The sequence below is a fragment of the Rhinopithecus roxellana genome, chromosome 1, assembly GCF_007565055.1.
Source record: "Rhinopithecus roxellana isolate Shanxi Qingling chromosome 1, ASM756505v1, whole genome shotgun sequence".
NCBI lineage: Eukaryota > Metazoa > Chordata > Mammalia > Primates > Cercopithecidae > Rhinopithecus > Rhinopithecus roxellana.
In genome coordinates this window covers 113,619,384-113,646,241 of record NC_044549.1, presented here as the reverse complement: position 1 = coordinate 113,646,241, position 26,858 = coordinate 113,619,384, and the positions used below count along the sequence as shown (strand labels likewise).

At 39.8% G+C, this 26,858-nt stretch overlaps 1 protein-coding gene across 2 annotated transcripts in view; it reads right to left on the bottom strand.

Moving 5' to 3' along the window:
• Positions 1 to 26,858, bottom strand: part of SLC9A9 (solute carrier family 9 member A9) — a 602,343-nt gene that overhangs the window by 571,421 nt on the left and 4,064 nt on the right. Inside the window, exons 1-2 of one of the 2 annotated variants that reach the window (XM_030929287.1) lie at positions 21,759 to 21,805; positions 14,602 to 14,804 (exon numbers count right to left, since the gene is read on the bottom strand). In XM_030929287.1, coding sequence (XP_030785147.1) covers positions 14,602 to 14,796 — 195 coding nt within the window. In that variant the 5' untranslated portion in view covers positions 14,797 to 14,804; positions 21,759 to 21,805. Of the gene's footprint in view, positions 1 to 14,601; positions 14,805 to 21,758; positions 21,806 to 26,858 lie in introns of those variants that run through there. The other variant, XM_010381303.2, reaches the window with a different exon arrangement.

The following is a 26,858-nucleotide window of genomic DNA, read 5'->3' as shown; positions in this document are numbered from 1 at the left end:
TTTTGAGAGAGTCTCGCTCTGTTGCCCAGGCTGGAGTGCAATGGCTTGATCTTGGTTCACTGCAACCTCTGCCTCCCAGGATCAAACGGTTGTCCTACCTCAGCCTTCTGAGTAGCTGGGATTACAGGCACGCACCACTGTGCTCAGATGATTTTTGTATTTTTAGTAGAGACTGGGTTTCACCATATTGGCCAGGCTGGTCATGAACTCCTGACCTCAAGTGATCCACCCCCCTCAGCCTCCCAAAGTGCTGGGATTGCAGGTGTGAGCCACCACGTGCCCAGCCGTGTTTTTTTTTTTTTTTTTTTTTTTTTTTTTTTTTTTTTTTGAGAGGGAGTCTCTCTCTGTAGCCCAGGCTGGAGTGCAGTGGCCGGATCTCAGCTCACTGCAAGCTCCGCCTCCCAGGTTTACGCCATTCTCCTGCTTCAGCCTCCCGAGTAGCCGGGACTACAGGCGCCCGCCACCTCGCCCGGCTAGTTTTTTGTATTTTTAATAGAGACGGGGTTTCACCGTGTTAGCCAGGATGGTCTCGATCCACTGACCTCGTGATCCGCCCGTCTCGGCCTCCCAAAATGCTGGGATTACAGGCTTGAGCCACCGCGCCCGGCAGTATTATGCATATTACTGCCGGTTAAAAAACAGAGGATTGGCCAGGCGTAGTGGCTTAGGCCTGTAATCTCAGCATTTTGGGAGGCCAAGGTGGGTGGATCACCTGAGCTCAGGAGTTCAAGACTAGCCTGACCAACATAGAGAAACCCCGTCTCTGCTAAAAATACAAAAAATTAGCTGGGCAGGGTTGCACATGCCTGTAATCCCAGTTACTCAGGAGGCTGAGGTAGGAGAATGGCTTGAACCCATTAGGCGGAGGTTGCAGTGAGCTGAGATAGCGCCATTGCACTCCAGCCTGGGTAACAAGAGTGAAACTCTGTCTCAAAAAAAAAAAAAAAAAAAAAAAAAAGAGGAGGATCACTGAAATATATACATTTTCATTGAAATTCATAGAAGCAAAACTAAATTACAGAGGAACAGTGAAGGGAGAACAATGCAGAGAAAAATAACAAGTTATCATTGAGAATTGGTGAGACTAGAATACCACAAAGCTATAATTACTTTTCAAGTCATTAAAATGCTAGAAGTTAGAAATGTCCCATTGTGAACATTATATATGCAAAAATGACAGATATAAACACTGTTATTTCATTGGAGGTGACTCCATGCAAAATTACGTGGTGAAAAACATTTACATAATTCTAAACATTTAACTTGGCAGCATGGAGTTGTAGAAAGGGCATTGAACTTGGAGTCAGAAACCCTGGTCCTAATCCTAGTTCTGTTGTAAATTAAACTTGGCCAAGTCACTTAAGCTTCCAGAACTTTGGTTTCCTCTTCTGTAGCATGGGTCATATCTGTTTGTCTTATGGAATAATGGTGAGATTGAATGGACAATGCAAGAGGAGAAGCCTTTGTAAATAAAAAATTTCCATGGAAAAGAAAATACACTGTCATTATTATAATTTGGGTGGGGCTGAAGTTTAGGATTTGACTTCCTCACATATAACCTGGTACATTTACTATTTGACAATTAATAATAATAGTAAGTAATTAAAAAAATCTTCCCATAAGGCTGTTACAGTTTTAAAATTTCCTTCATACACAGTGTCTCTTTTGTTTCTTTACAACACCCTTTGAGTTAAGTATGCACACCTCATTTTTACAGAGGTGGAACCAGGCTCAGAGTTAAGGCCTTAGCTGTTTATAAGGTATGTCATTTGCCCTAGGTTACCTACCTCATAAAAAGCCAAGGCCTTGACTCAAATCATAGCTTCTAATTGCAAGTCCATTGCTTTGTTGATAACAACAATAACAAGTAACAGTTAATATACTTTGAGCACTTACTGTGAGCCAGACACTATTCTAAGCGCTTCACATGAATTTTCTCATTTGCAATTCACAATAGCCCTACAAAGTAGTTAGGAAATTGAAGCATAGGATGGTTAATTATCTTACCTAAGATCACACAGCTGGTAAGTGGCATTTGATCCAAGTTATATGGCTCCAGAGATTGGCCTTTTAACTTCAGTATCCCATCTCCTACTCATAAGTGGGTTCAGGTCACCCACTCAACTGCTGAATTTGTTCTCATTGGATGCAAATACATCAAGGACATCTAAGTTTTCTAGATCACTGCCATGGCAACAAACCACCAAAGGCTAGAAACTCTCCTATGCTTTGCATGAGATTCTTGATGCACAAACTCACCTTTGCTATCTTTGTGACTCTTCGTTAATGTCAACACCATATATCCTGGGTTTCCTACCCTTGGACATAGATGCCCAGACTCCAGGCCTTCTCGTTTTCTGCACACTTGAATTAACTGCTGCTGGTCCCTTGTAGGTCTGCCATTCATGTGGGGGTTGCTCTACCACCCCTCACTAGCTATGGTATTGACATAATAATGTGACTTCAGTCTAAGACTGACATGATACCAGGTGCATGTGAGAAGAGCCTGTTCCTGCATCTCACCAAGAACTACTCATTCCTCAGATGTCAGGAGCCATGCATCCAAAACAATTGAAACTTTGTACATCAACAATGATTTCTTTTTTTTTTCCAATCTAGAATAGATCTTAATATTGGCTTTTTTTTTTTTCTTTTTTTTTTTTTTATTACAGGCAAAAGAAACTGCTTTCTATCACTTCAGAATATACAGGAGCATCTCAATCCTAGAGTTTCTTTCTTTGCCTTACTTTTTTTTTTCTTTTTGAGTTTGCAGTATCTTTTTCAGACCTTAGCTTTGAAGTGTGTATACAGCTTCCCCCATCACATGACCTCACCAGGGAGCAACTGGCCTGGGGAAGCTGGACTGGCAAGGGCTGAGTCAGCAAGGACCACAGTCACAACAGGCACCCTTGAGGGGACTGGGGTAAAGCAGGAAGCTGTGTGTGTTGAAATCAGCAGAAAGCATGATTTAAAATTAAATTGATGCATATTTTTTAAAAGCATTTGAGCACCATTTTAAATGGTACAATAAAAAGCAACACCTAACTTTCTCCATCATACCCTCCTCAGACTTCTTACTCCAAGGGGAAATCCATGCCCATTAAGGACAGATGTTATGGAAGGAGAAAAGCAAGTAGACTAATAGTTATAACTTGCCTAATTTTAAACATAACTTTTCTCTTTAGTTCTGAAAGTAACTCTCTAAAGTAGTATCAATAATCCCTGCTTTATTGATAAGAAAAAATGTGCTCAGAGAAATTAACCTACCAAAGATTTCAGTGCTAGGAGTGGCAGAGATGAGATTCAATTAGGTCTAATTGTAGAACCTTATGCACTTCGCCATGTGATCTTAGAGGCAGTCAGAGTTTCAGCTGAAAATGTGATGCTCTAACAGTAAAATTTTAAGACAATTGTCAAGTAGGAAAGGACTTTTTGGGGAGGTGAAAAATATTTTGGGGAGGTGTTTAAATATTTCCAATTCTCCTAAAAATGAAATTAGGTAAGCCTATATGTAGTGATGGGCTTGTAAACCATCTGTCTGGAGAAAAACAAAAACAAAACCTCACAAGTCCTGATTTGTAGAATTTGCCAATTTCTATGGTATAAATACTCCTATCATGGCCCATTTCAAGTTTTCGACAGGCTTATAAAATTGTTGAATATTTAATAATCAGTTCTCAAAAGCTGGGACAAGCCTGCTCCAGCACTCCACTGCAAGCATTTTACTCCAACTATGTGTTAACTCATCATCTAGGTACTGTTCTCGGGTGTAAAATCTAGAAAAAGCTTCCCAGCCTATGGGGGGTCAGTGTGCCTGGCGCTGTGCTGTGCCACCCTAACTCCCCTTCGATGAAGGCTGTGTTGCCCCTGCTGCAGGGAGCACTGTCAGCCCCTTCAGGGATTGCCAAGACTGCAGAGAAGCACCTCACCCACAGTCATGCCCTTTCCAGAGTCACCCACACAAAAGAACAGAGTAATTTGGTGTTTTAGAGGCCTAGCCTTCTGAGTCCAACTGAGAATGACTTTGAAGGCTCATTCTAGCTCCACAGCTTCCCAAGGAGGCAGCCACAGTTGTTGGGCCTGCATCTCAGCTTTATTTCTCTCTCTACCCACTCAGGCTTCCTTCCTCTTCTACTGAAAGTGTCAGTCTCAAGGCTACTTGATAAACGTCCTGCTTACTACACACTACCTTAGGGTCTACTGCTCTTCTGGGAACCCATTTTGTGACAGTTAGCAAGAAAGATGAAGACCACCTGAATTTGCAGGACATTCTTGCTCCACGCACCCCAACCTGGGGCGGAACGTGATAAATCAGAGCCCACTTAGCCCTGTGATCAGAAATGGATGTGAAGGGAGCAGCTGGGAGACTCCACAACTCCGGGCAAGCTTAAAAGGCAACAAGAGACAACCAGCTGAATGTGCAGCTTCGGTAGGTCCCGTCCCTTCCTGTGTCCAGCTGTCTGTGGAGCCTACCTCAGGCTGTATCTGCTACTAACCAGGAGCTTCCTAATGGCCTCAGGAGAGAACAGGGAAATGCAGCTGGGTGGGACTTTAAATAAATACTCACTGGAGACCAGCAATGATAAATGTGCACTCTTGCCACAGTGTAATATTTTAGAAAGAACAAAGCAATGGGGAAAAGAATTGAATGATCTGTTGTAAACATTATTTACTCAGATGTAAAGTACAATGGGAAATCTCATTTTTTCCCTTCCACTCTCTCTCTGTTTTCTGTTCTTTACTCAGCCTCCTTTTCTCTCCCTCTCTCCCTGTCTTGAATCTCTCTCTGCCTCCTCCCATCCCTAAGCAATTATTTGGAGAGCAGACTTTTTAGCAGTTCAGTCCTCTGAGTAGTAAACAACCATCACAGAGCACACAAAATTCACCCTGAGGAGAAATCTGAGGTAGATGCTTGGTTACAAAATAGTCAGCAATTAAGACAGGACAGAGTAGCAGTGAAAAGGAGCTACTGACAAGCAGAGAATGATAGATACCTGGTTACATCATCCATTCATTTATCAAGATCCACAGAGAATTCACCATCTGCCAGGAATCGTGGAATAAATGTGACCACAAAACAGACCTAGTCTCTGCCATCCTGGAGCCCACAGTCTAGTGAGACTATAGATAAGTGACATTGAAAAGACAGACATGAATCCAAACATTATAGAAGCAAATATTAACAACTCAGCTAAAATGCCATGGGGAATGACAGGTGGAGCTATGAGACTGCGACTTATGAGACAAAAGACCTGAATACTGCAGTATAGTAGCATGGGGACATTTGGGGTGAAGATGAGTGTTCTCCCAGAGCTAATCAGCCCCTAAGAACATCCTCACGTCAGGCCACCCAGGCCATACTGGTGCTGCAAGACTCAGAATACAGGATTTAAGATTTCAGAAAAGGGCCGGGTGTGGTGGCTCACGCCTGTAATCCCAGCACTTTGGGAGGCTGAGGTAGGTAGATCACAAGGTCAGGAGATCGAGACCATTCTGGCTAACATGGTGAAACTCCGTCTCTACTAAAAATAAAAAAAATTAGCCGGGCGTGGTGGCAGGTGCCTGTAGTCCCAGCTACTCGGGAGGCTGAGGCAGGAGAATGGCGTGAACCTGGGAGGAAGAGCTTGCAGTGAGCCAAGATTGCACCACTGCACTCCAGTCTGGGCGACAGAGCGAAACTCCGTCTCAAAAAAAAATAAAAAAAGATTTCAGAAAAGACACAAAGAATAAATGCTTGAGGGAATGGCTACCCCATCCTCCATGATGTGATCACTTCACATTGCATGCCTGTATCAAAACATCTTATGTAACCCATAAATACATACACCTACTATGTACCCACAAAAATAAAAAATAAAAATTTAAAATAAAAATTAAAAGTTGGCCGGGCGCGGTGGCTCAAGCCTGTAATCCCAGCACTTTGGGAGGCCGAGACGGGCGGATCACGAGGTCAGGAGATCGAGACCATCCTGGCTAACACGGTGAAACCCCGTCTCTACTAAAAAATATAAAAAATTAGCCGGCCGAGGTGGCGGGCGCCTGTAGTCCCAGCTACTCGGGAGGCTGAGGCAGGAGAATGGCGTGAACCCGGGAGGCGGAGCTTGCAGTGAGCTGAGATCCAGCCACTGCACTCCAGCCTGGGCGACAGAGCGAGACTCCGTCTCAAAAAAAAAAAAAAAAAAAAAAATTAAAAGTTAAAAAAGATTTCAGAAAAGAGTGGAATTTTAAAGATAGTTATCAAAAATATTTAATAGTTACAATAAAAATAAAATTTTAACAAAATATAAGATATTATATTGGTCTCTAAGATGAGGTGTCCATATCCTAGAGAATGGAAAGGATGATTTTGGTGTGCAAAGGACATACTGGAACTTCCGTTTATATTTCATTTTATCTCTTCCTTTTAAAAAATTCTAGTTTGATATCTGCTTTAAAATGTATAGAGTATATTGATACAGTAGCACTTACATCCAACTTGTAAATAAAAAGGCATATGGGTACATATGCTCAAAGGCATTTTACTGGTGGAGTGCATAATGAAAAGTTTGGAAGTTAGTATTTGCATGGTGCATTCCGAAGGCAAACTTTCAAAAGTGGCCATGGTACCTCATGGCACCTCATGCCCCTAGGAGCAGAGCATCCTTGTGTTTCTAGATTTCCAATCCCTATTCCAAGTTGATCTCTCTCTTCTTCTCTGCCCTTCTCTACTATAAAAAATATTTTTTTTTCTAAAACCTTTTATATATAAAAAATGATCTTGGAATGCTCATGAATAAAATGGCAAAGAGCTGGCAGGAAACAAAAACAAAAACGAAAACAAACAAACAAAAAACTGCCTTCCAGAAAGCAACAGGCACTTACTATTACTTAGTTTTGTCCTCTGTTTGAAATTTCCTTCTTCCAGATTTCTGCATGGCGTAGTCCCCAGTTCATTAGGTCTCAGCTCCGACTTCACCTCAGTGAGGCCTTCTCTGCAGGACTTATCTAAAGACCCTTTGCTCCGAACCTTCTAATTTTGCTAACTTCTCTTCATAGCACTTGCCTCCACTTAGCTCTGGATTACAAATGCTTGTGCTGAACTTCCTTTGTCTATCCCCCTCCAGGAATCTAAACCCCATGAGCACAGGGACCTTGTTTTGTTCACTGCCATACTTGCAGCACCTAAAACCAATGCCTGGCAAATAGCAAGTGCTCAATAAATAAACATTGTTTGAATGACTAAAGGAATGAAGAAAATCTGTGTTGTTCAATGACTAAATCAAAATCAAGTGGAATGTTTAGAGTCTTTAAATACATTTCTGAGGTCATCTCGCAGGCCAACTTTTTGCCAAAAACGTTGAATGAAAGTGGAAGAAAACAGCTAAAGCAAATAAATTTTTAGTTTGTTTATTAACAGCAGATATCTTAAATAAGGTTTAGGATGAAAGGAGCTACATCCACCCAAATAGCCTCATCCCATTTAGTGCCAAACTTGACATTCTCTGGAACCATCTCACGTGGTAAGAGCCAAGACATGTCATGATAGAGAAACACAAATCATGAAGCCCTATTCTCTGTGGAAAGGAAGAATAATTGATAGTATCCTACAAATGCTTCTCCAAACCCCCAATGCTGATTTATCATCATGAAGCTTGCTTTCTCTCTGTGTGCCTAGAAAAGTTTTTTTAAAAATTTCTTTTCAGTCCTTTCTTTATCCTCCCCAAGAGTGTCTTAGTGTTAACCGTACATATTTATCTCATGGCCCAGTGACTCTCTCTGCTCAAGCTATTCCTGTTACAGGAAGAGGTTTGCCCCTGGCCTTATTGAAGCTCAAGTAGAGGAAAAGACTAGAAAATGCAAACGTAGTTTACAAATATATATATAGGAATTAAAATTCTGAATGATGAAAAATCAAAATCACCATTAGGAAAAGTTAGATAGTGAGAAAAAAAGGACTTTGATTTATTTAAAGCTACAAAAAAATTAATGTATTTATTTAATGCTTCAAAAACAAAATTACTTTAAATGTCTTATGGTTAGCTGTTTCTATAAGGGCTTCATTAAAATATCTCTAAAATATGTAGTATTATCCACACAATTGAAATGAGCTCTGATGACCTATTTGCAGATTGGCAATTCTCTTTATTGAAAGAACAGAAAGAACAGATTGCTCGGCAGTGTAACTTACTTCAAAATAACTTCCTTCACCAAGCAATAGTGTCTACTTGTCACACAGGAAGTGAAGACTTGGCAAAATTTTTGCTGGGTAGTTTCCTTTGACTTTGTACATTACAGTCAACTTATTTATGAGTGATAAGAAGCATAAATTTAACTGTGTTGACAACTTTTTGATAATTTACTGTATCTGCAAGACCTTTCCAGCCAAATGCCCCACTGACCTTTCCAACTGAGTATTATAAACACCTAACATGCTAAATCAATGATGAATAAATTAATGATGAAATAGATTGATTCATTCATTCCAGTTTAAAACCATACTTGTGGCCAGACACTGTGGCTCACACCTATAATCCCAGCACTTTGGGAGGCCGAGGCAAGCAGATCACTGGAGGTCAGGAGTTGGAGACCAGCCTGGCCAACATTGTGAAACCCCATCTCTACTAAGAATACAAAAAGTAGCTGGGCGTGGTGGCACACACCTACAGTCCCAGGTACTTAGGAGGCTAGGGCATGAAAATTGCTTGAACCTAGGAGGCAGAGGTTGCAGTGAGCTGGAATCATGCCACTGTACTGCAGCCTGGGTGCCAGAGCAAGACTCATCTTTAAAATTAAAGACAAACAAACAAACAAAAAACAAACAGAAAAACCCACCATATTTGTGATTTGTGATTTTCTCCAACAAATCAAATCAAATCCTTCTTCTAACTTTAAACTTCCACATTTTTGCCTCACCACCTTTCTGTGAACCCACATGACCAGGGTAGCAGAGGAAGCTGTTTTTCCTCTTCTTCTGACTAGTTGGGCCAAGCCCTTCACAACCTTCCTTCCTCGTTTTTCTTGCATCTACCTCTTGGTTACCATCCAAGTCTAGGCTTCATCTGTCTCTTTGCTTTCACTCTCTACCCTGTACACAGCAGGCACACTGTCCCTTTGCTTTTGTCAACATTACACTGTTCCTCTGACTACAAATAGAGAGGGCATTACTCAACCTGTCATTCAGGGGCTTCCAAATCAAGGTCTGCCTTCATTTTCAGTCCTAAGGTTTCACTGGTCTTCCACACTTCAACAAATTGGAAATGATTTTTTTTTTTTCCTGGAATACTGTCTACCTCTTTTCCCACATCCATATCATTCTTTTCTTTCTGCATGGAATGCCTCCCCGTCCCCACCACCCCACACCACACATACCCCTATCACCAGAGTCAATCAACTGCCCTTCTTTGAAATCTTTCCTGTTACCCCTAATAAGAGACCATATTGTCCTGTTCTGGGTGCCTGTGGTTCTTGTCACGCTTTTTTGATACCTGCCTTTAGTGTTACTCATTCATTTATTCATATGCTATGTTTTTCTCTGATTTTCTACTAAACTCCTTGAGACCACATCTTATTTCAGAATTGAAATTGATAGAACTCAGTTCATTTGTGTTGAAAGAATAAATGAAAGTATGAGAAAGTTATTTTATCATCTTCTCTTCAAAAGCAGGTTTTGAACTTCCTATTGACATAAAATTCAGAAATATTTCGTAGACATTTTGGTATTCCTAAATATTACATAACAAATTGATGCTTGTAAAGCTATCATGTAATAGGATATAGGCCCTAAAGGGCTACAACCAGTTGCAGGTATCTTGTATAGACAGAACAATTTGACAAATGGGGTTAGAAACATTGGCTGAATAGATACAGAGCAACATGGTCTAGTTTTATCCTCTTAGAAGGTTGTTTTGAGTTCATCATCTGCTCATAACATATAGAAGAATACTGTTTTCACCAATCTTTAAGTGAAAATATTTTTCTTTTCTACATTTTTATCTATGTTGAGCATGAACAAAACAAGTTTGGCATATGGTGTTTCCTGAAATTTTTATATGTTTAAACATGGCATAAAATCACAGTGCGTTGCTGTTTATATAAATGCCAACAGCTCTCATATTTTTCCAGTTTTATACCTTCTTATTGGAAGGAACTCACAGAGCTATCAAACCAGTTCTGTCTCTAAGCACATCAATGCCTAAACATCCCAGAAATACACGTGCTCTTATAAAACCTTCTAACAGGTGATTACACAGCATAAGAATTCATTCCAGCCTCTCCAAATCCTGAAGTCAGAAATTTCATCCAAGACGCTAAACCACATTTTTTCTAAGAGTAAAACCCATTTTCAAATCATGTAACTTTTAGAAACAAAGGCCAAATACTCCCTTTAAAATACATCACAAAGGAAAAGGACCCAGTGGGGCCACACTAATGACCCCTGTGACTCTGCTGAGCCGGACCTCTTCCTCAACTCTGACCTCCCTGCACTCTTTCCAGCACTGGTCATCTCCTTCTGCCTGTCTAATGGTGAAACACCCTAGGTCTCAGCCCCAGGTGCCCTGCCCTTCTCTGTCCATGTGGCCTCTCACAGAGCCTGTCCAGTAGTGTGGGGTACAATTATTTACTTAGGACTCAGAATTAAGTACTATAGTCCAAGTACTTAATTCTGCTCTAACCAGTAGTGGGACCCTGAACTCACCATGTATTTTCTCTAGACATTAATGTATTTTCCATATATGCACAGCTAAGATTAAAGAATGTGTCAGGTGTCTACAAGCATTAAGCATCTAGGACACTACAGTTCTACCAACTCCATGAGTGATAATTTCCAAATGCTGTGTATTTCTCTAGCCATATGTGCTCTGCCAAGATCTCAGACTCATTCAATTATTTATTCATCACTGTTTAGCAGTTATTAGGCATGGGGCACCAGGATAGGCTTTGGGGATACATTGGTCAGTAAAAGAGGTATGGTCCCTGCCTTTGTGAAGTTTACAGTCTAGTGGACAATAAGCAATGTAAGAATGCTAATAAACAAAATGTAAGCAAATACATGTATAATTTCAGATGGTGTCAAATACTATGAAATAAGAGAGAAAGAGACAGGCACGTACTGACTCCCCCTGCCAGCACTCCCCGCCCCTGCCCCCGCCCCCCCCCCCCACACACACACAGAGAGAGAGAGAGAGAGAGAAGAGAAGGGAGGGAGGATACAGTGTGAGAAAACGGTAGGGGCAAGCCCTCTCTGAAGAGATGGTATTTCAAGCCAAAACTCTAGGAATGTGAAGGTGGCTGATATTCAAAGGGTAGAAGTGAGGCCATTTTAGGTAAAAGGAATGACAGGTACAGAGGTCCTGAAGCAAAAAAGTTCTTGTTGTGTTGAGTGAACAAAATAAAAGGAGCTGGTATATCTGCATCAGTGGATGTGAAGTAAAGAAGAACAAAAGCGGCATCTCTCTCCTCACCATTTCACCTGAACTCGAAGTAGGACTTAAATCCCTAACTCATTTGCCCATTAGCATCACCTTGGTGATCTTCTAAAAATTCTGAAACTCTTGATACTCCCTAAATCAGCCAAATGACAAGCCCAGAGGCAGAACACAGTCATTAGTATGTTTTGAAGCTTCCCAATGATTCCAAAGTGCAGACAGTTTGGGAACCACTGACTTAAATTGATTTTAGTGCTTAATTTCTTGTTTTGCCCATCTATAAAATGATGAGGTTCAATTTAATGAGGTCGGGTCTCTTTCTTGCTCTAAATTAGTGGATATGTATGTGCAGATCCAGGGCATTTTCACCAACCCCTTCCTCAAGTCTTTCCTCCCCAAACTTTTACCCTACGAACCTCATATTCTTTCATCCAGGCTTAAAATCCTGGAATCTTAGGCTCTTCTCTTCACACTGTTCCTACAGATCAAGCAGGCTTTGTTAATCCAAAGCATCCAGGCTTTTCATGAAGCCCTCTTCAATTCTTACCTGGATACTCACTTACTGCTGTCTCACCTTCCAATGCACCCTGCCCTGACGGCCTTTCTGAGTTCAATCCCTACTGTCTACCCAAAGCCCTTCTCAAGTGCCATCTCTCCAAGAAGCCTATGTGATAAGCTCAAGTATCTACAACAACTAATCTGTAAAGTTTCACAGTCCTCATAATTCATGTGATACAATTTAGGACTGAATTATACAGAAATATCCATTATACGTTGGCCTTATCTCCCCAAATGAATGTTAAATGAGTTAATCAAATAAATACACATTTTATTAATTCCTGGCATATATTAAACATTCAAACATTATCTAATAGTAGCAATGGTAGCATTATTTTTGGAGGTAGTGGAAGTGGCAGTGACACTGGCAGTGGTAGTGCAGTGGCAGTAGTACTAATAGTAGTAGTAGTGGTAGTAACAATCGTAGAATGTAAAGGCCCCATGTTAGCCAGGCACTTTATATACATCACCTCATTTAAACATTAAAACAATCCTGTAGAATAGGTTTTAAGCTCCTCACTTCACAAATAAGAAAGTTGGGGATTAGGAAGCTTAAGAAACTCACAGAAGGGGGATGGAAGATCTGTCTAACCCTAATTTTGTTTAACCATTACTCAATGTTCCCTCCTTATAAGCCTCCCAAAGGAGAATTCTCAGTAAGGAAGACAGGCCATGGGTTGTTCAGTTTTGCAGATTAACTAGCGTCCCCCAGCATTGGCACATAAGCAACAAATACGCATTGTGACACACTCCAGATATTTATAAACAAAATCCCTTAAAGTCATGTAATATAGCAAGTATGCCAGTAGATGCCCCTTTCTATACCAGCAATGAGAGGAGGACTTAGTCAGGTTTCTGAGTTACCTATTCCCATCTCCAGATGCCATGATTGACAAGTTCTTCTAGAAACTACTTGAGCCACTCAAGGTCAAATAAACATTTTATGTACCAAACTTGCAGAGCTCATAATCCACTCACTGAAAACACCAAGAGGGCTCCAGCAACTTAGACGTTTTCTCCATCTCTTGCCTTAAGTTTTCAAAAGCAAACATTTGGCTCTGGATGCTGATGAAGGAATAAATATGTCAATAGTTCAATAACAAAATTTCTATCAGACATTTATTGGCAATCCTGTTCAAGAACATAATTGCTACAGCAACAAGGATAATTATCAGCATTTGGTGGAAGGAGAGATGTCAACCTGTTTGAAGAAATAGTGCTGTATAGAAATGCAGATAAAAATGTGTGAGAGAGTGAGGAGAGAAATAATTTATGTCCGGGTACTAACCAAAGGTAAAACTCAAGAATGTATTTTAATTTAAATCCTATGTTGCTAACAAGTTTAAAAAATATTTATTTTAAAAGAGATAATTTTTATTATTATATAAACAGAAAGAAACACATGGAAGAGATAATCCAAAACAGATAATTCAAAAGCAGTGGCAGAGCTAGAAGTTGCTCCTCTTTATTTCAGAAATATGTTATATAATTTTCTTTTTTTGTGCTTCACTTTACTTTCCTAAGTCTGATTTAGGCTAATATTATAATTAGTTTGACTTTCCTGAGCCCTCACCAAGTACCAGGGGAAGTTAATCTAAAAATGTGCTAGTGGAAGATAATATGAAAACAATTATTATAAATTAGTCATCTAGACTGAGAAAAATGGCAGGCCAAGTACCTCCCCTTCTGCCCCAAACCTCTTAAAATGGAAAAAAAAAAAAAAAAAAAAAAAAAAAAAAGTTGTGTTTGAACATAAAAACTAAGTACATATGGGATAAAAATGAAACAATAGACTTCCATAATGTCAGAAAATTCTCAGCTCTGACCTGAAAAAAAATCTCAAGTAAGTGATGTTAGATCCTGGTTCCTAGTACACACTTGTTAAACAGAAATTCACTTATTCCAAAGACTGATCCAGGGTGTACAAGTCACCACAAAAGGTAACCTCATCTGATTTCTGACCCAGATTCCTGAGAGCAGAAGAAAGTTTTCCTTCCAGTAACTGAAGCAGTTCACAAATTTGTAATTATGAAACTATTTTTAAAAGATGAGTCATTTCACAATTTTTTTTCTACCTAAGATTCCCTAACCAAACTGATAGAGTCACGATTTCTTGAGACTGACTGCATGTCAGTGTATTTATAAATAGCCAAGTGGCCAGTGTTTTGTGTTGGTAGCCAAAAGCCAGTCATCCTAGGTTTCAAGGTTTGCAAGTGAAAATATTTTTATTTCTACTCCATTTTCCTTTTGGCTTAAGAAAAATTTGAACTGCACATTCAGCTAGTAATATATACAACGGTGCTTAAAACACATGTGTGAAAACCGGAATCAAATATCAGGAAAGGCAGAGTTGATGAATGTTTTTTTCTTTTAACCAAATATAACTGTGGCTTGCAGAAAAAGAAAAAAAGAAAACCTTTCTTTCCTAACCTCTAGGAAAAAAAATACAGACAACTCAGCTTGTAATAAGAGTTTAACTCAGGGTTTGACTCCCTAGTCAATTAATGTCTCCAATAGAGTGGTGTTAAAATAGGCATGTACGTGTGTGTGAATGCATTATATATAAAGTATAAAGGCTCAAAAATGATACAATTATTTATACTGTAAAACAAAAATATAATACCGACAAGATCCTTACCTTTTCAAGTATAGCATTGCCTTGATGAGGATTGATGTTGTGTTGACTTATTTCTCTTTTGTATTTATATTCATAAACTTGGTCAGTGATATTAACCAGCAGAGTTGATGGACTGAAAGTTAGTTTTACACAGTCATAGACAGTTCCACTTTCTATATCAGTTGGTGCTGTAGCATATCGTAAAATTAGTCCCATTATGAGGCCTGAAAAAAAAAAAAAAAAGAATAAATAATGGTACTGGAGGAAGGCAATCTAAAATGCCACTATTAGAAACCTATATGATTTGGAACCTTCAGAAGTGACAGGAGAAAGTGTTGGGTTATTGCCTGGTTTAGAAAAGTGTTCACTTTTGCGTAGGTACCAGTTCAACATAACATAGTGTTAGAATATTTGTAGTGAGAACCATTGCTTGAATACTCAGCATATCTTCCCATTTTTTTTCTTCCTAGTGGACCTACCAATTTTGGAGAGAAAAGACACCTAACTCCTTCTATCCATCCAAATCCTTCAAGAAAACCTTTGCTCTGTGGTAGACACTGAGTCATCTAATCAGTTAGGAGACGCAATTCCCCTGGGAGTGTTTCTGGTCCACAGACCAGCACAAATCTCAGTTATCCCCATCAGACTTTATTATGTCATACCCCATGGTTGAGGGGAGAGGTGTTCTTGTTCTTTCTCTCAGGACATGACCAAGGCAATATAGTTCTTTTTTTTTTCTTTTTCTTTTTTTCGGCTGGCAGGTATCTGTGACCATAAGTAGATCCAGTCCAAGAATGCAGCCAATATACTGAGGAGGGTAAGACTAAGACACTGGCAGAAGACAGAGCCTAGGTGTTGAAGGACATCACACAGCCACTAGATCAAGCAGCCTGCCCTAGAGCTACCCTAACTCTAAACTTCTTGCTGTGTGATATAATACATTCTCTAATTTTTCCATTTTGAATCAAGTTTCTGGTTACTTGTAGCCAAATGCATTCTAATGATACCATATTCCTTTTCATAAACAATTCAACCTGAGTGGCAGTCCTTGACTTTTAAGTTTTTAAACTCTGGTAAGATGCTCATGGCAATCTGATAACTGCAGGCTTTTTAAATGTGGATTTATTAACAAGCAACAAAGAAACATCAGAAGCCTAAACTCTGTCAATTTAAAATTAGGACTGATGTGTGTGTTTTGGGATGAATGATCCAGAGTTCACTCTTTAAAACATCTAATTTTGGAGATTTTACCTCTTTTATGAATCTAGTCATTTAATAATCTTTTATTTCTTTAGTAAAACATTTTTGGGGTGCATATTGTGTACCAGACATTTATAGGTATAAAATAAGAATACAGGCCCAGTCTTACAGGAGCTCGTTTGTATAAGTGAAGATTCATGAGCAAAGAATTATAATACAACATGACATGTGCTATGACCGCTGGGAAGCACTCTGTGATACATGAGTACAGACAGGAGGTACTCTGAAGCCCTTTGAATTATGCAAAGCTTGAGACGAATCTTAAAGGTCGCATAGATTTGTCCAGATGAGCTGAATTGGAATGAGTAGGGATCCAGTTTGCACGTGTGGGTAGCAGCACATAAGAACAGAGACAGCTGAGAGTTCACTGGGATGCTCTCCCTGTGTGTAGACCAGGATCTATGCTCTCCCTGCGTGTAGAGTTGCTATTGGCAAGTGGCTGTTCAGCCAGGGGCTATGCTTCCGGATTGTCTTGCATCTGGCTGGTTCTTACCAGTGGAAAAATGATGGGGTACTGTGTAAGAAATCACTAGTGATAACCTTACAAACACAATGCATATATACAGAAAGGCGTAAGAAATCTGGTACATTTAGGGAGTCACTAGTGATGTAAAAAGAATAGAGAGAAAGAGACACAGAGACTCTAGACCTAGACCGTAGGCAGAGCCAGGTCGTAAAGAGGCTCCTCTCTCCTGCTGAGAGGTTTTGATTTTTAACCCAATGGTAATGGAGAACTACTGAAAGATTTTAGGCAGGGGAGAGTAAAACAATCAGACTTTCATGTAACCACCAACACTTTGGCAACAATGTTGAGAACTAATCAGTGAGAGATGAGAATGCAAACAGATTTCTTTAAAGATTATTTTTATTTTATTATTCCTGCTTCAGTGCTTGGCTGACTCCTCTAGAGTAATTAGAAAAATTGTATCCTAATCTCTGGGAGCAAGAGAAAATAAGTGATAGATATGTAACCCTTACTGAGTGCTTGATCCACCACAGCACAGTAGGCAACCTTCAATGCTCAGTGTTGAATGACGACAATAAAACTAGTCAGGAGCAAGAAGGGAAGATAGCTCATCTACACTCTACATGGCTTAGGGTGCTTGCATAAGAACATCATTTTTCCAACACACTTTGCCTAGAAAGGATTTAATTCCTAAAAGTTGTTGAGCAAGTACCACAAATGACACCATTACTGCTCTTTCTACTTCTACAAAGAAGGGAAGCACAAGATACTATCCGCATGGGGCCTAAATGGAAAGAACCCATATTAATGTCATTTGAAATTCCCAGTGGGTGAGCCATTTTTTTTCTTTTTTACAAAATGCTTTCAATGAAACAACAAGAAATAAATATGAAGTGTCCACTACTACTTCCCAAGCAGAGAAAGCAAGTCTTTGTCATAATAGTGACTGCCTGGTACCTAGAGTGGTTAAATTCATGCAAGACCTCCAAATCTAAATGGCCCTGACTATCCCTCTGCACTAGCTCTGGCCTCATCCTTCGAGAAGAAGCACATTGAAGTGAACGGAGGAAGCTGCTTGCTGCTGTTGTGGCAGAGGTGACCAGATGTAATATTCATGAAAGCGTACCTCTCAGATAGATCTCCCACTCTGAGGAGGCAATTGGCCAGTGGTCTCAGCTTCTGTGCTCTGGAATCCATCACCACTTTCACACTGAGGTCAGACTCCCAGCCGATGACTGAACACAGCAGGGATACTAAGGCAGGGAGATGGGGACTCCTCTGAAGGGCAACCATGGCTCAGGGACCCATCATTAATCTTGCCAAACTTTTCTTAGAATTGCACCACAGCCTAAAGATTTCCTACCCAGCTTTCCTTCCTTTCCTCGCTTCACAGGATTGGGCCTGCATCAAAACCTGACGGCTGTCCTGGCATCCTCATGCTCCCTCCCCACATTCTCTAAAGGAATGAAAATCTTTTGTACAATGAATCTCTTTCCAGCATCTGCTTCTTGGAGGACCCAAATTAACACACTTGCCAAAAGGCTTCAGCCCTCCTTTTCCCCAGACCCCAAGGGTTGAGAAGAAACAACATCTTACCAAATGTTAAGAGCCAGTGGGAAAATCTCAGCCTCCTAGCACATCTGGTTAAAAAACCCATGCACTCATTTGTGCACCCTTGCTGCAGTAGCAGCAGCTGGAAAATCCTTATTTGTCAGAGGCTACTTACCCATAGAGCCTCATAATGCTTTTTATAGTGAAACATCTACTCAGTGTTTTGCCATATGCTGACAGAAATATGGAGTGTTGAATTAATGTACACTGACACAATATTGTATATGAGTAGGTGACAGATAAAGTAGGACTGCTAGTAGAAAGAAAATGTTCATGAGAGTGGGTTGTTTTTATACCACACAAAGACACAAGATTAAGAAAGCAGAAATCATTTGTTCACAGAAGAAGTAAAGAGGAGGCTGGCTGCCATGGCTTATGAACAGTACAAAAGCACCACTCTTGTTGGTAAACCATGAAACCAGGCCCCTTCTTGCTGGAGAAGAAAAGAAGCCAGCCTGCCCCTGCAAAGGGATACTCACCCAGTCCATGTGCAAACAGCCCTGGCCCCAGGTTGTGGGTCCCACATACACAACACTTCTCTGAGATCTGTCCCCTGGCCAGTTGGTGGCATCTCCTTCTCTAGGAAGGAACTCTAGTCTAGATGCATCCCCTGCTCCTTCAAGTCTGGGCGTCTGGATACCTAGGGTGACAGCAGGGTGTACCTGTGCTTTCGTGAACCCTGACTTCTCTCCACAGCATACAAGTCCCACAGAAAGCATGGACAATAGACTTCATTCCTAAAGCACTCACTATCCTAAAATGTCCCTCTTAAGTCCCACCTGTGGGCACCAGAACCCTGATAAAGTCTGTGCTCATTGAACTCCTTCATCTTTGCATTCTGACAGCATTTATTGTTTGAACCACACACTTTAGAGGCCAGCTTTACAAAGACATATTATTCAGTGCCGCTTTACAGATCTTAGCTTTTTCTCCCCAACTAGATGATGAGACTGTTTAACGTAGAGGCTCTGTGCTACTCTTTACCTTTTTTCCTCTAGAAAAGCCAAGCACTTTGGGCAGAATTGTAGCCCAACTTTCTTCAAGTCCACAAGCTCCCCTGGAGTCAAGAAGAAAAGGATCCTCCGAGTTTATGTAGTCAGTCAGTTACCAACATTTTGAGTGTCACAAAGAAGGAACATCACACCAAATGCTGTGATGTCCCTGTCCTTGCAGAGTGTTCAACATAACTCTTATATAGCACATGCATGGCATACAGTTGATAGCATGATGTTTGTGAGAGAAGAAAGAAGAGAGGGGACAGAAGGAGGAAACAGCCTCAGGAGTACTCAAACCAAGAAACATTAGAAAGATGAGACTTATCTTCCTGAACTGACTCTCATTTTATTATCCACATTGAAAATAAGAGAAAAACACCAGTCCCTTACTCTATTACTCCCTTATTACCTGTTCAGGCTGCAGACACCCAAGGCATTGCTCTAGGGCTTGTAGGAGTTATTATAAAAATGAATAAAATATGATTTTGTCCTTAAATACTGAAATATCTTAACCTACCAGCCCCTTCCCTTCTGCCAAATCCTGCCATCCTAATTTCCGGTAAGAATAAGGTATAACAAGTATTTACTAATTTTTTTATATGAAGTCTGCATTTCATAACCAATTTCCTTGCATCTTATTGATGGTCATTCTACATGATGCTGAAGCATTTTCTTAAAGTGGCTTTTCTTAGAGAAATAAAAGATAGGGACTTACTTTTTTAAAAAGCTTAAAGCAGATTTCAGAATGTTTTTTAAAACGCAAAAGTGTTTTAAGGGGATTTTAATCTCTTTGCCTGTGTTCAGCACTATAATTGTGTCCAGACACCATCACAGAGTTCCCTGCTGCTTGACACAACTCTGGCCAGATCGCTTTAGACTCCATTCCTATAGCAGTAGAGCTTCTCCAGAGTTGCACAATGCAACAAGCACAACTGTATACATGTGCCTAATTAGACTGTTACAAAGGTCTATATTTAAGTGCTACATGATGTTGGAAGAATTTAGGAGTCTAAAGCAAATGTAGTTAACACATAAAGATTGTAGGAGAACTGAGTTTTGCAGTTCTTTCACTCTCACTGCATTGAGTGGCTACCAAGAATAATCTAGATTAATGAGGCATTGCCAATTCCCTAAAATAAGGAGATATAACCTCAAACTACGTAATATTATATAACATCATATTTCAGCCTGGTAAGTGTATCAGGTCCTATTGACTGCCAGCCCAATGTCTATCCTTGTTTACCCCACAAAGTCCTGGTTTATTTGCTGTCCACCCCTCCACACATAGCCATATGCTTTGGGGAAGTTGAACTCACTCCAGCTCCAGGGATGTTCTCACTCTCCCTGCTGATAACTGGTTCTGGAATGGATACGTGACCCTATTCCTGTCAATAAGAAGTGAAGGGAATTTGCTAGGGAGCTTCTTAGAAAGGGTTTCACATCCTACAAGAGAGACACAGAAGAGATGAGCTCTCTTCTTTTCCAGTATATTACTGGGCCCGGTTAGGACACCAGGCACTGCCGTAGCCACTTCACTGACAGCCTGATGTTGAAGTCAGCACTGAAGGTAGAAGAACAGAGAAAAGGAAAGAACCTGGGTTTTTGATGACAAAAGTAGGTGCTGAATCAAATGGCTTTGAAGACTACTTTTCTCTGGACTTCCAGTTATGGGAGATAATAAATGTCTTTATTGCTTAATTCTATTTCTCTCAGGGTTTCTGTTACTTGAAACTGAATGCATCTTAACAGATAGAAAAGCCATTGGTTTTCCTCTCACAAAGCAATGTACAAAGTTTTAAGGGACCCTAAAGAAAAGACCAACTAACCCCACCCACTACAGTATGGGAAAAACTTAATAGAAGAGGTTCTCAAGGATGTATAAGACTTCACCAAGTAGAGAAGAGGGTATGACATTTTAGGGAGAGGTATACAGAAATCAAGGAGCCCAATGTCAATGATGCATATCAAACAGTTTGGGATGGGCACTTAGGGCAGTGCAGGCAAAGGGCCTTGGCACAACAGAGGACTGCCAAGTGTTCAGGAGGGAGAGGTGGTTAGCAAGGTGGTCTTGAGGAAAAACCGAGTGAGTTCCTTGTTGGGAGGCAGATTTGCTCTGTTTTAGAGCAGAGGAAACAGCATTTAGAGATAATTCTTTGAAGACAGAAAAGAGAATTGAGGGACAGAGAAGACACAGAGAGGAAGTTAACATTACATTTAGTTTATATTTACATAAGGGACAATTTAGAACATCTGAGTGGAGGAATTTCAAGATGGAAGGAATAACGCTCAAGGAGGAATGTTCTTTACCATCTTTAAAGCAAGACTTTAAGGCAGGGAATCTGTGACATTATTATTTCAGTCACTCAGATTAAAAAATTATGAACTAGGAATTCAAATGTGAGCATAAAGAAGAAGGAAACAGTCTGAAAAATAATCTAAGGAAACAAAATCAGTGAACAACATCTAACTGTAAGATAATATTCACAAAGATCATATTTTAACTGCGTCTACAAAATTTTTAACTTTTTATTTGATGTTTATCCCTTCCCATTTTAGAAAAGTCTTTTAGAACACGAATTTAGAGAGATAATATGGTTTTGAACTTCAAATACCTAAATGCATTTCCTAATGTTTTCCTTTTTAGCAATTTAGTTTTGCTCTGAAATTAGTCAGGGATGGAACAAAAAGTAACAACATATAATGTAGTAACAACATATAATGCCTTCTGTTTTTGGTGGTAGAGTTTGTTCTTTCTCTGTTCTCCCACCAACCTTTTAAATTAAAAAAATGAAGGAAAGTATAGGTCTTGCTAAAAAGTCACAATTTATTGCTCTGTGCTAGCTCACCATCAACTTGTTTTGGTGAAGAGTCCCAGAATGATTTCAGAACAGATCTGGAGCACCTGCCAATTAAAAGAACCTTATTAAATTCCAAAGTAGAAAGTAGTCCATGAAGCTAATTCACCTTGTGATGCCTTGTTCAAAGTTTCCCTCTTCTCAGAGGATAGAGTCACATGAAAACTGCCAGAAAGTTCCAACCATCAGATCCTCCATCAGAGTGGGGTGTCTAATGTCCACAATCCATCCTTGATTCACAACAAACAACACACACGTACACATCATAAGCACATGCATGCACACATATATAGCACACATGTACACACACATGCACATACATAGACACAACACACATGCAAGCACATACAAACACACACATACACGTATACACAATGTACACACTTCACAAAACTCTGGGATTTCTAACAGTATAATAGATAACTTTTCTTTAGAACCTATTTCAACCATTAGCTTATATATAGCTAACACCCTTCCTTGCAATCATCTTAGGAAGGTGACAGAAGAAACGTAGAGATAGAGATGTCTAACTAGATGTACACTGAATAAACAAATGGTTTCTTACTTTGTAATGTTTATACAACACAGTTTATTTTTATCTCAAACCAGAGGTGGAGACATTACAAAGTGTTACAGTGAAAGAAAGACTCTTTAGTAAAGGGAGATGGTCTTCCAACCCTCCCCCTTTCACCATAGGAGAGTAATGGGATAAGAAAGAAATAAGAGAAAACAGAGGAAATGAAACTAGGAACAACATTTCAATTTTATTTTCCTAGCAAAGTAGTTCTCAAACTTCACTGCATCAGAACCTCCTGGAAAGTTTGTTAAAACACAGTTTGCTGGATACCACCCCAGGGTTTCTGATTCCCTTCGTCTGGGCTGGGAACGGCATATTTGCATTTCTAACAAGTTCTCAGGTGCTGCTGATGGTGCTGGACAGAAAACACACTGAGAAGCCTTGTCCTTTGAGACAATAGTTCCTACCAACATGAGTCCTCACAGTCCTGAAATTCCATCAAAATTCATACCATCTTGGGCTCATGCACACAGGTTTCAGAGCTTGGAAAACCCGGAAGCATAGTTAATGGTTTTACCTTCAGTCTCTTCCAAAAATTAAATTCAGTTTAACTAACATATGATGAAAACCTGTTTTGCATGATTTATATACATTCAGAGTCCCTTCTCAAACTATTTATAGTACCTGTTGTACCCATTGTTTCAACCATAGGCATTTAAAACCAGAAAGAACATGAACTTGCAACATGACTATCCCTCAAGCTGGGACGATGTTTCCAGGTAGGCTTGGAATATTTCAACTCCAGCTACTTAATATGGATGTATTTTCACAGTATTGCCCCCATCCTGTTTCCCACAGTGGGCTTTTCGCTATAGACAGTGGAACATTTCTGAGGCTTCCAGGTAGAGGAGAAACTTAACTACCTTTGCCCTGAATCATTCCCTACCCTGACTTCATGGGACAGTTACACATCAAGACAGACTTGGACGAGAGAACAACTGCAGCCAGAATTTGAGAGTGCTCGCTTTCAAAAGAGTGTTCTTGCCAACCATTCTGGGCAGAGTTGGTTAAGTCATAAGTTTTCTGAGTTTCTGTTTCCTTATATGCAAACTAAAGATGATCTTGCCTGTTCAGCATGGTTGTTGTGAGGATTAGTGATAATGTATATAGTTACACATCTCAATCTCTATCTCTCTTCTGTAAACTTCCTAAGGTACCATCATCTGGCACAGAGCAGTTAATTAAAAAACAGCAATTATTCTAGGACTACATAAGCGATAGAGGTGAAAGAACAGAGGTTATATGTTCTGAATTTGAAGTACAGCCCTGTTGATTATCAGCAAGTTACTTTCTGTCTCTCAGTGTTGGTTTCCTCATCTGTAACATGAAAACGATAACACTCCCTCCTACACACACACACACACACACACACAAACACACACACGTTGTAGATAGCAGATGACCACATGAATCCAAACTGCTAAAGTTTGAGACCTAGCCCTGGCATTCAGTAGATGTGCAACTTTGGGCAAGTTACTTAATGTTTTAGTACCTCAGTTTTCCTACCTAAAAAATGGTTGTTGTGAGGATTAAATGAGTTAATATATGTAAAGTGCTTATAATAGCATAGTTTATATCAGGAATGCTATTTGTGTTAGCTATTTTTATTTTCGTATATCAACTTTTTGACATAATAGATGTTTAACAAACATCTATTTTAGATGTTTAGTAAATATTAGCTCTCCATATCCCCACTTTGTTAAGTATATAACATTAATTCAATTTAGATTGTCTACAATATCTACATAAATAATTTGAATCATAAATATATTTTCTTGACATGCACTTTCATTAGCCTTTCAAACACTGAGGGGGGAACCTTCGAGGCACCACAGTAGTTCACAGTAAAGTTTCATCTATAGCTTCTTTGAGATTCAGAATATATAGTTTATTCATTTATTTAGTTTATTTATTCAAAATATAGAGGCTATTATTTATTTATTTATTTTTGATACAGAGTCTTCCTCTGTCACCTAGGTTGGAGTGCAATGGTGCAAGCTCAGCTCACTGCAACCTCCGCATCCCGAGTTCAAGCAGTTCTCCTGCCTCAGCCTCCCGAGTAGCTCAGATTACAGGTGCCCACTACCATGCCTGGTTAATTTTTGTATTTTTTGGTAGAGACAGAGTTTCACCATGTTGGTCAGGCTGCTCTCGAACTCCTGACCTCAGGTGATCCACCCGCCTCAGTCTCCCAAAGTGCTGGGATTACAGGAGTGAGCCACAGCACCTGACCTGGCTATTTTCTTAAAATCAACTTTTAAAAACATACAGAGTGCAGTTCAGGTGCCGTGGCTCACGCCTGTAATCCCAGCACTTTGGGAGGCCAAAGCAGATGAATCACGAGGTCAGGAGATCGAGACCATCCTGGCTAACGCGGTGAAATCCCATCTCTACTAAAAATACAAAAAATTAGCAAAATTAGCCGGGCGTGGTGGCAGGCGCTTGTAGTCCCAGCTATTCAGGAGGCTGAGGCAGGAGAATGGCTTGAACCTGGGAGGCGGAGCTGGCAGTGAGCCGAGATAGTGCCACTGCACTCCAACCTGGGCGACAGAGTGAGAATCCGTCTCAAAAATACATAAATAAATAAATAAATAAATAAATAAATAAATAAATAAATAAACAAGCATACAGACTGCAGTATGCCTTTCATTCTTCCAGTATTTTACCTTTCTCTGGCAAATGTATCAACACAAGGAAAACATTGCACAAATCTCTGAAGTTCCTTAAAAATCAAGTTTTTTACACCAAAAGGGAGAAGAAGTTTGGTATGCTGGGCTCCTAATCCTGATTCCCTTTCTTGCAGAGCCCTTCAAATTAAACCAGAGCTACTCTTGTTTTCATAAAAAATGCATCTGCAAACTGTGGAATACATAGCCAGTCCTCACTATTCTGGTGGTTTAACTTGTTCTCCTCACCTTTCTGACAGGAACTCAACAGAATTTACTAAGCACTCCTTGCAAAATCAGAGCAGAAGCAGGAAGTACTAACAGTGCTGAAATAACACTAACTAAAATCCTGTCTGAGAGAAAGGACTGGATATCATTATAGGCTGCCATGTTCTGGAAGGAAAGTTTCTGGTTTGGGCTGCAGTGGTGGAAAGATGCCTGATGGTTGAACTCAGTCTTGGCCTGAATTTTGAAGGACTTTTGCAGCTGGAAGGGAGATGTATGATATCTGTTCCTTTCTTCCCCATTTTACAGATGAAAAAATAAGGCCAGATGTTACATCATTTGCCCAAAATAATGCATCTAGCTATTGAAAAAAAAAAAATCATCAAGATTGAGAAACTTAAACCTCCAGGGTAGCACATCAATGTTTTCTCTATAAAACATGCCACAGTGGAATAAGTAGAGCCTTGGAAGGATCTTCAGCCAGCGGGAAGGGGGTGAAATAGCAGGAAGCATCTCCCATAGGCCTGGCATCAAGGAGGCTGGGCTGTCCTGGAAGAGGGTAAAATGGATCAGGAGGGTGTAGCCACACATGTCCAACAACCCAATTTAATCCTGAAGAACCTGCAGGGAGTGCTAGGAAGAAATTAATGCCTGCAGAAGATTTTTCAGAGAAGATAATTTTTCAAACCTTGATGATTCACTATGTAATTGTGTTTTCTTTAAATCTTGAAAAACTTTCTGTTGAGTGAATTAAATTGATCCTATTTAACTCTTAAGCACATTCCTAAAGAATCAGAAAACGCTTTAATATGGAAAAGTTTAATGAATTCAAAATGTAAACTTTGTGCCTTGAAATGTGTTATTTGCCCACTAAACAGTGGCCACAATTTTTACATGAATTCAGAGACTAACTTCTATGGGAAGGCCAGGAAATCAAAGGCAGAAATCTAAGAGGTTTAAATTGCTCCGTCCCTAAGCTCAGATCCCAGACCTCAAATGCACAGGATTATAAATGTCCTGTAAAGTATGGCACCCCCCAGTGATATATAATGGAATTCTTAATGCTATCAGGGAGCAAGGAGCAAATTTCTTTTAAGAGCACTGAACAGGGGATACAGGCCCTCAGTGAGCAGTACTAAGTGCACCAGCTGCTGTCAATCAATATTTTAACCACTAATTGTCATTTATGCTTTCAGTCCAATGTAAATTAATATCGTTATGGCTTATATTTTAAACTAGTTATGGATTCTAATCCTTCAATTTTGAAATGAGAACCATCGAATATCGTAATAGATTACCCATTACTGTTCCTGGTGAAGCAAAAATATGGTTATAAAGCTGCCACTAATTTTTTATAAGCTTCCTATGACTCTTAATAACAAGAAAAAAATATTTTTTATATAATGGATTATTTATACTATTTGGAGTACCATATGTATCGCTGATTGACACAGAGTCTAGCCAAATGCCACACAATTTTTCTTGGTCTCTACAACTCTTCATATATTTTAAGGTTAACAACTTGAAAATTATTTCTAACAATAAATATATAAGAACATTAAACATTCTGCTTGATAACTTTTCTCTGCATTTTTTAAACTGCTCACTTTCTAAGCCCCTGGT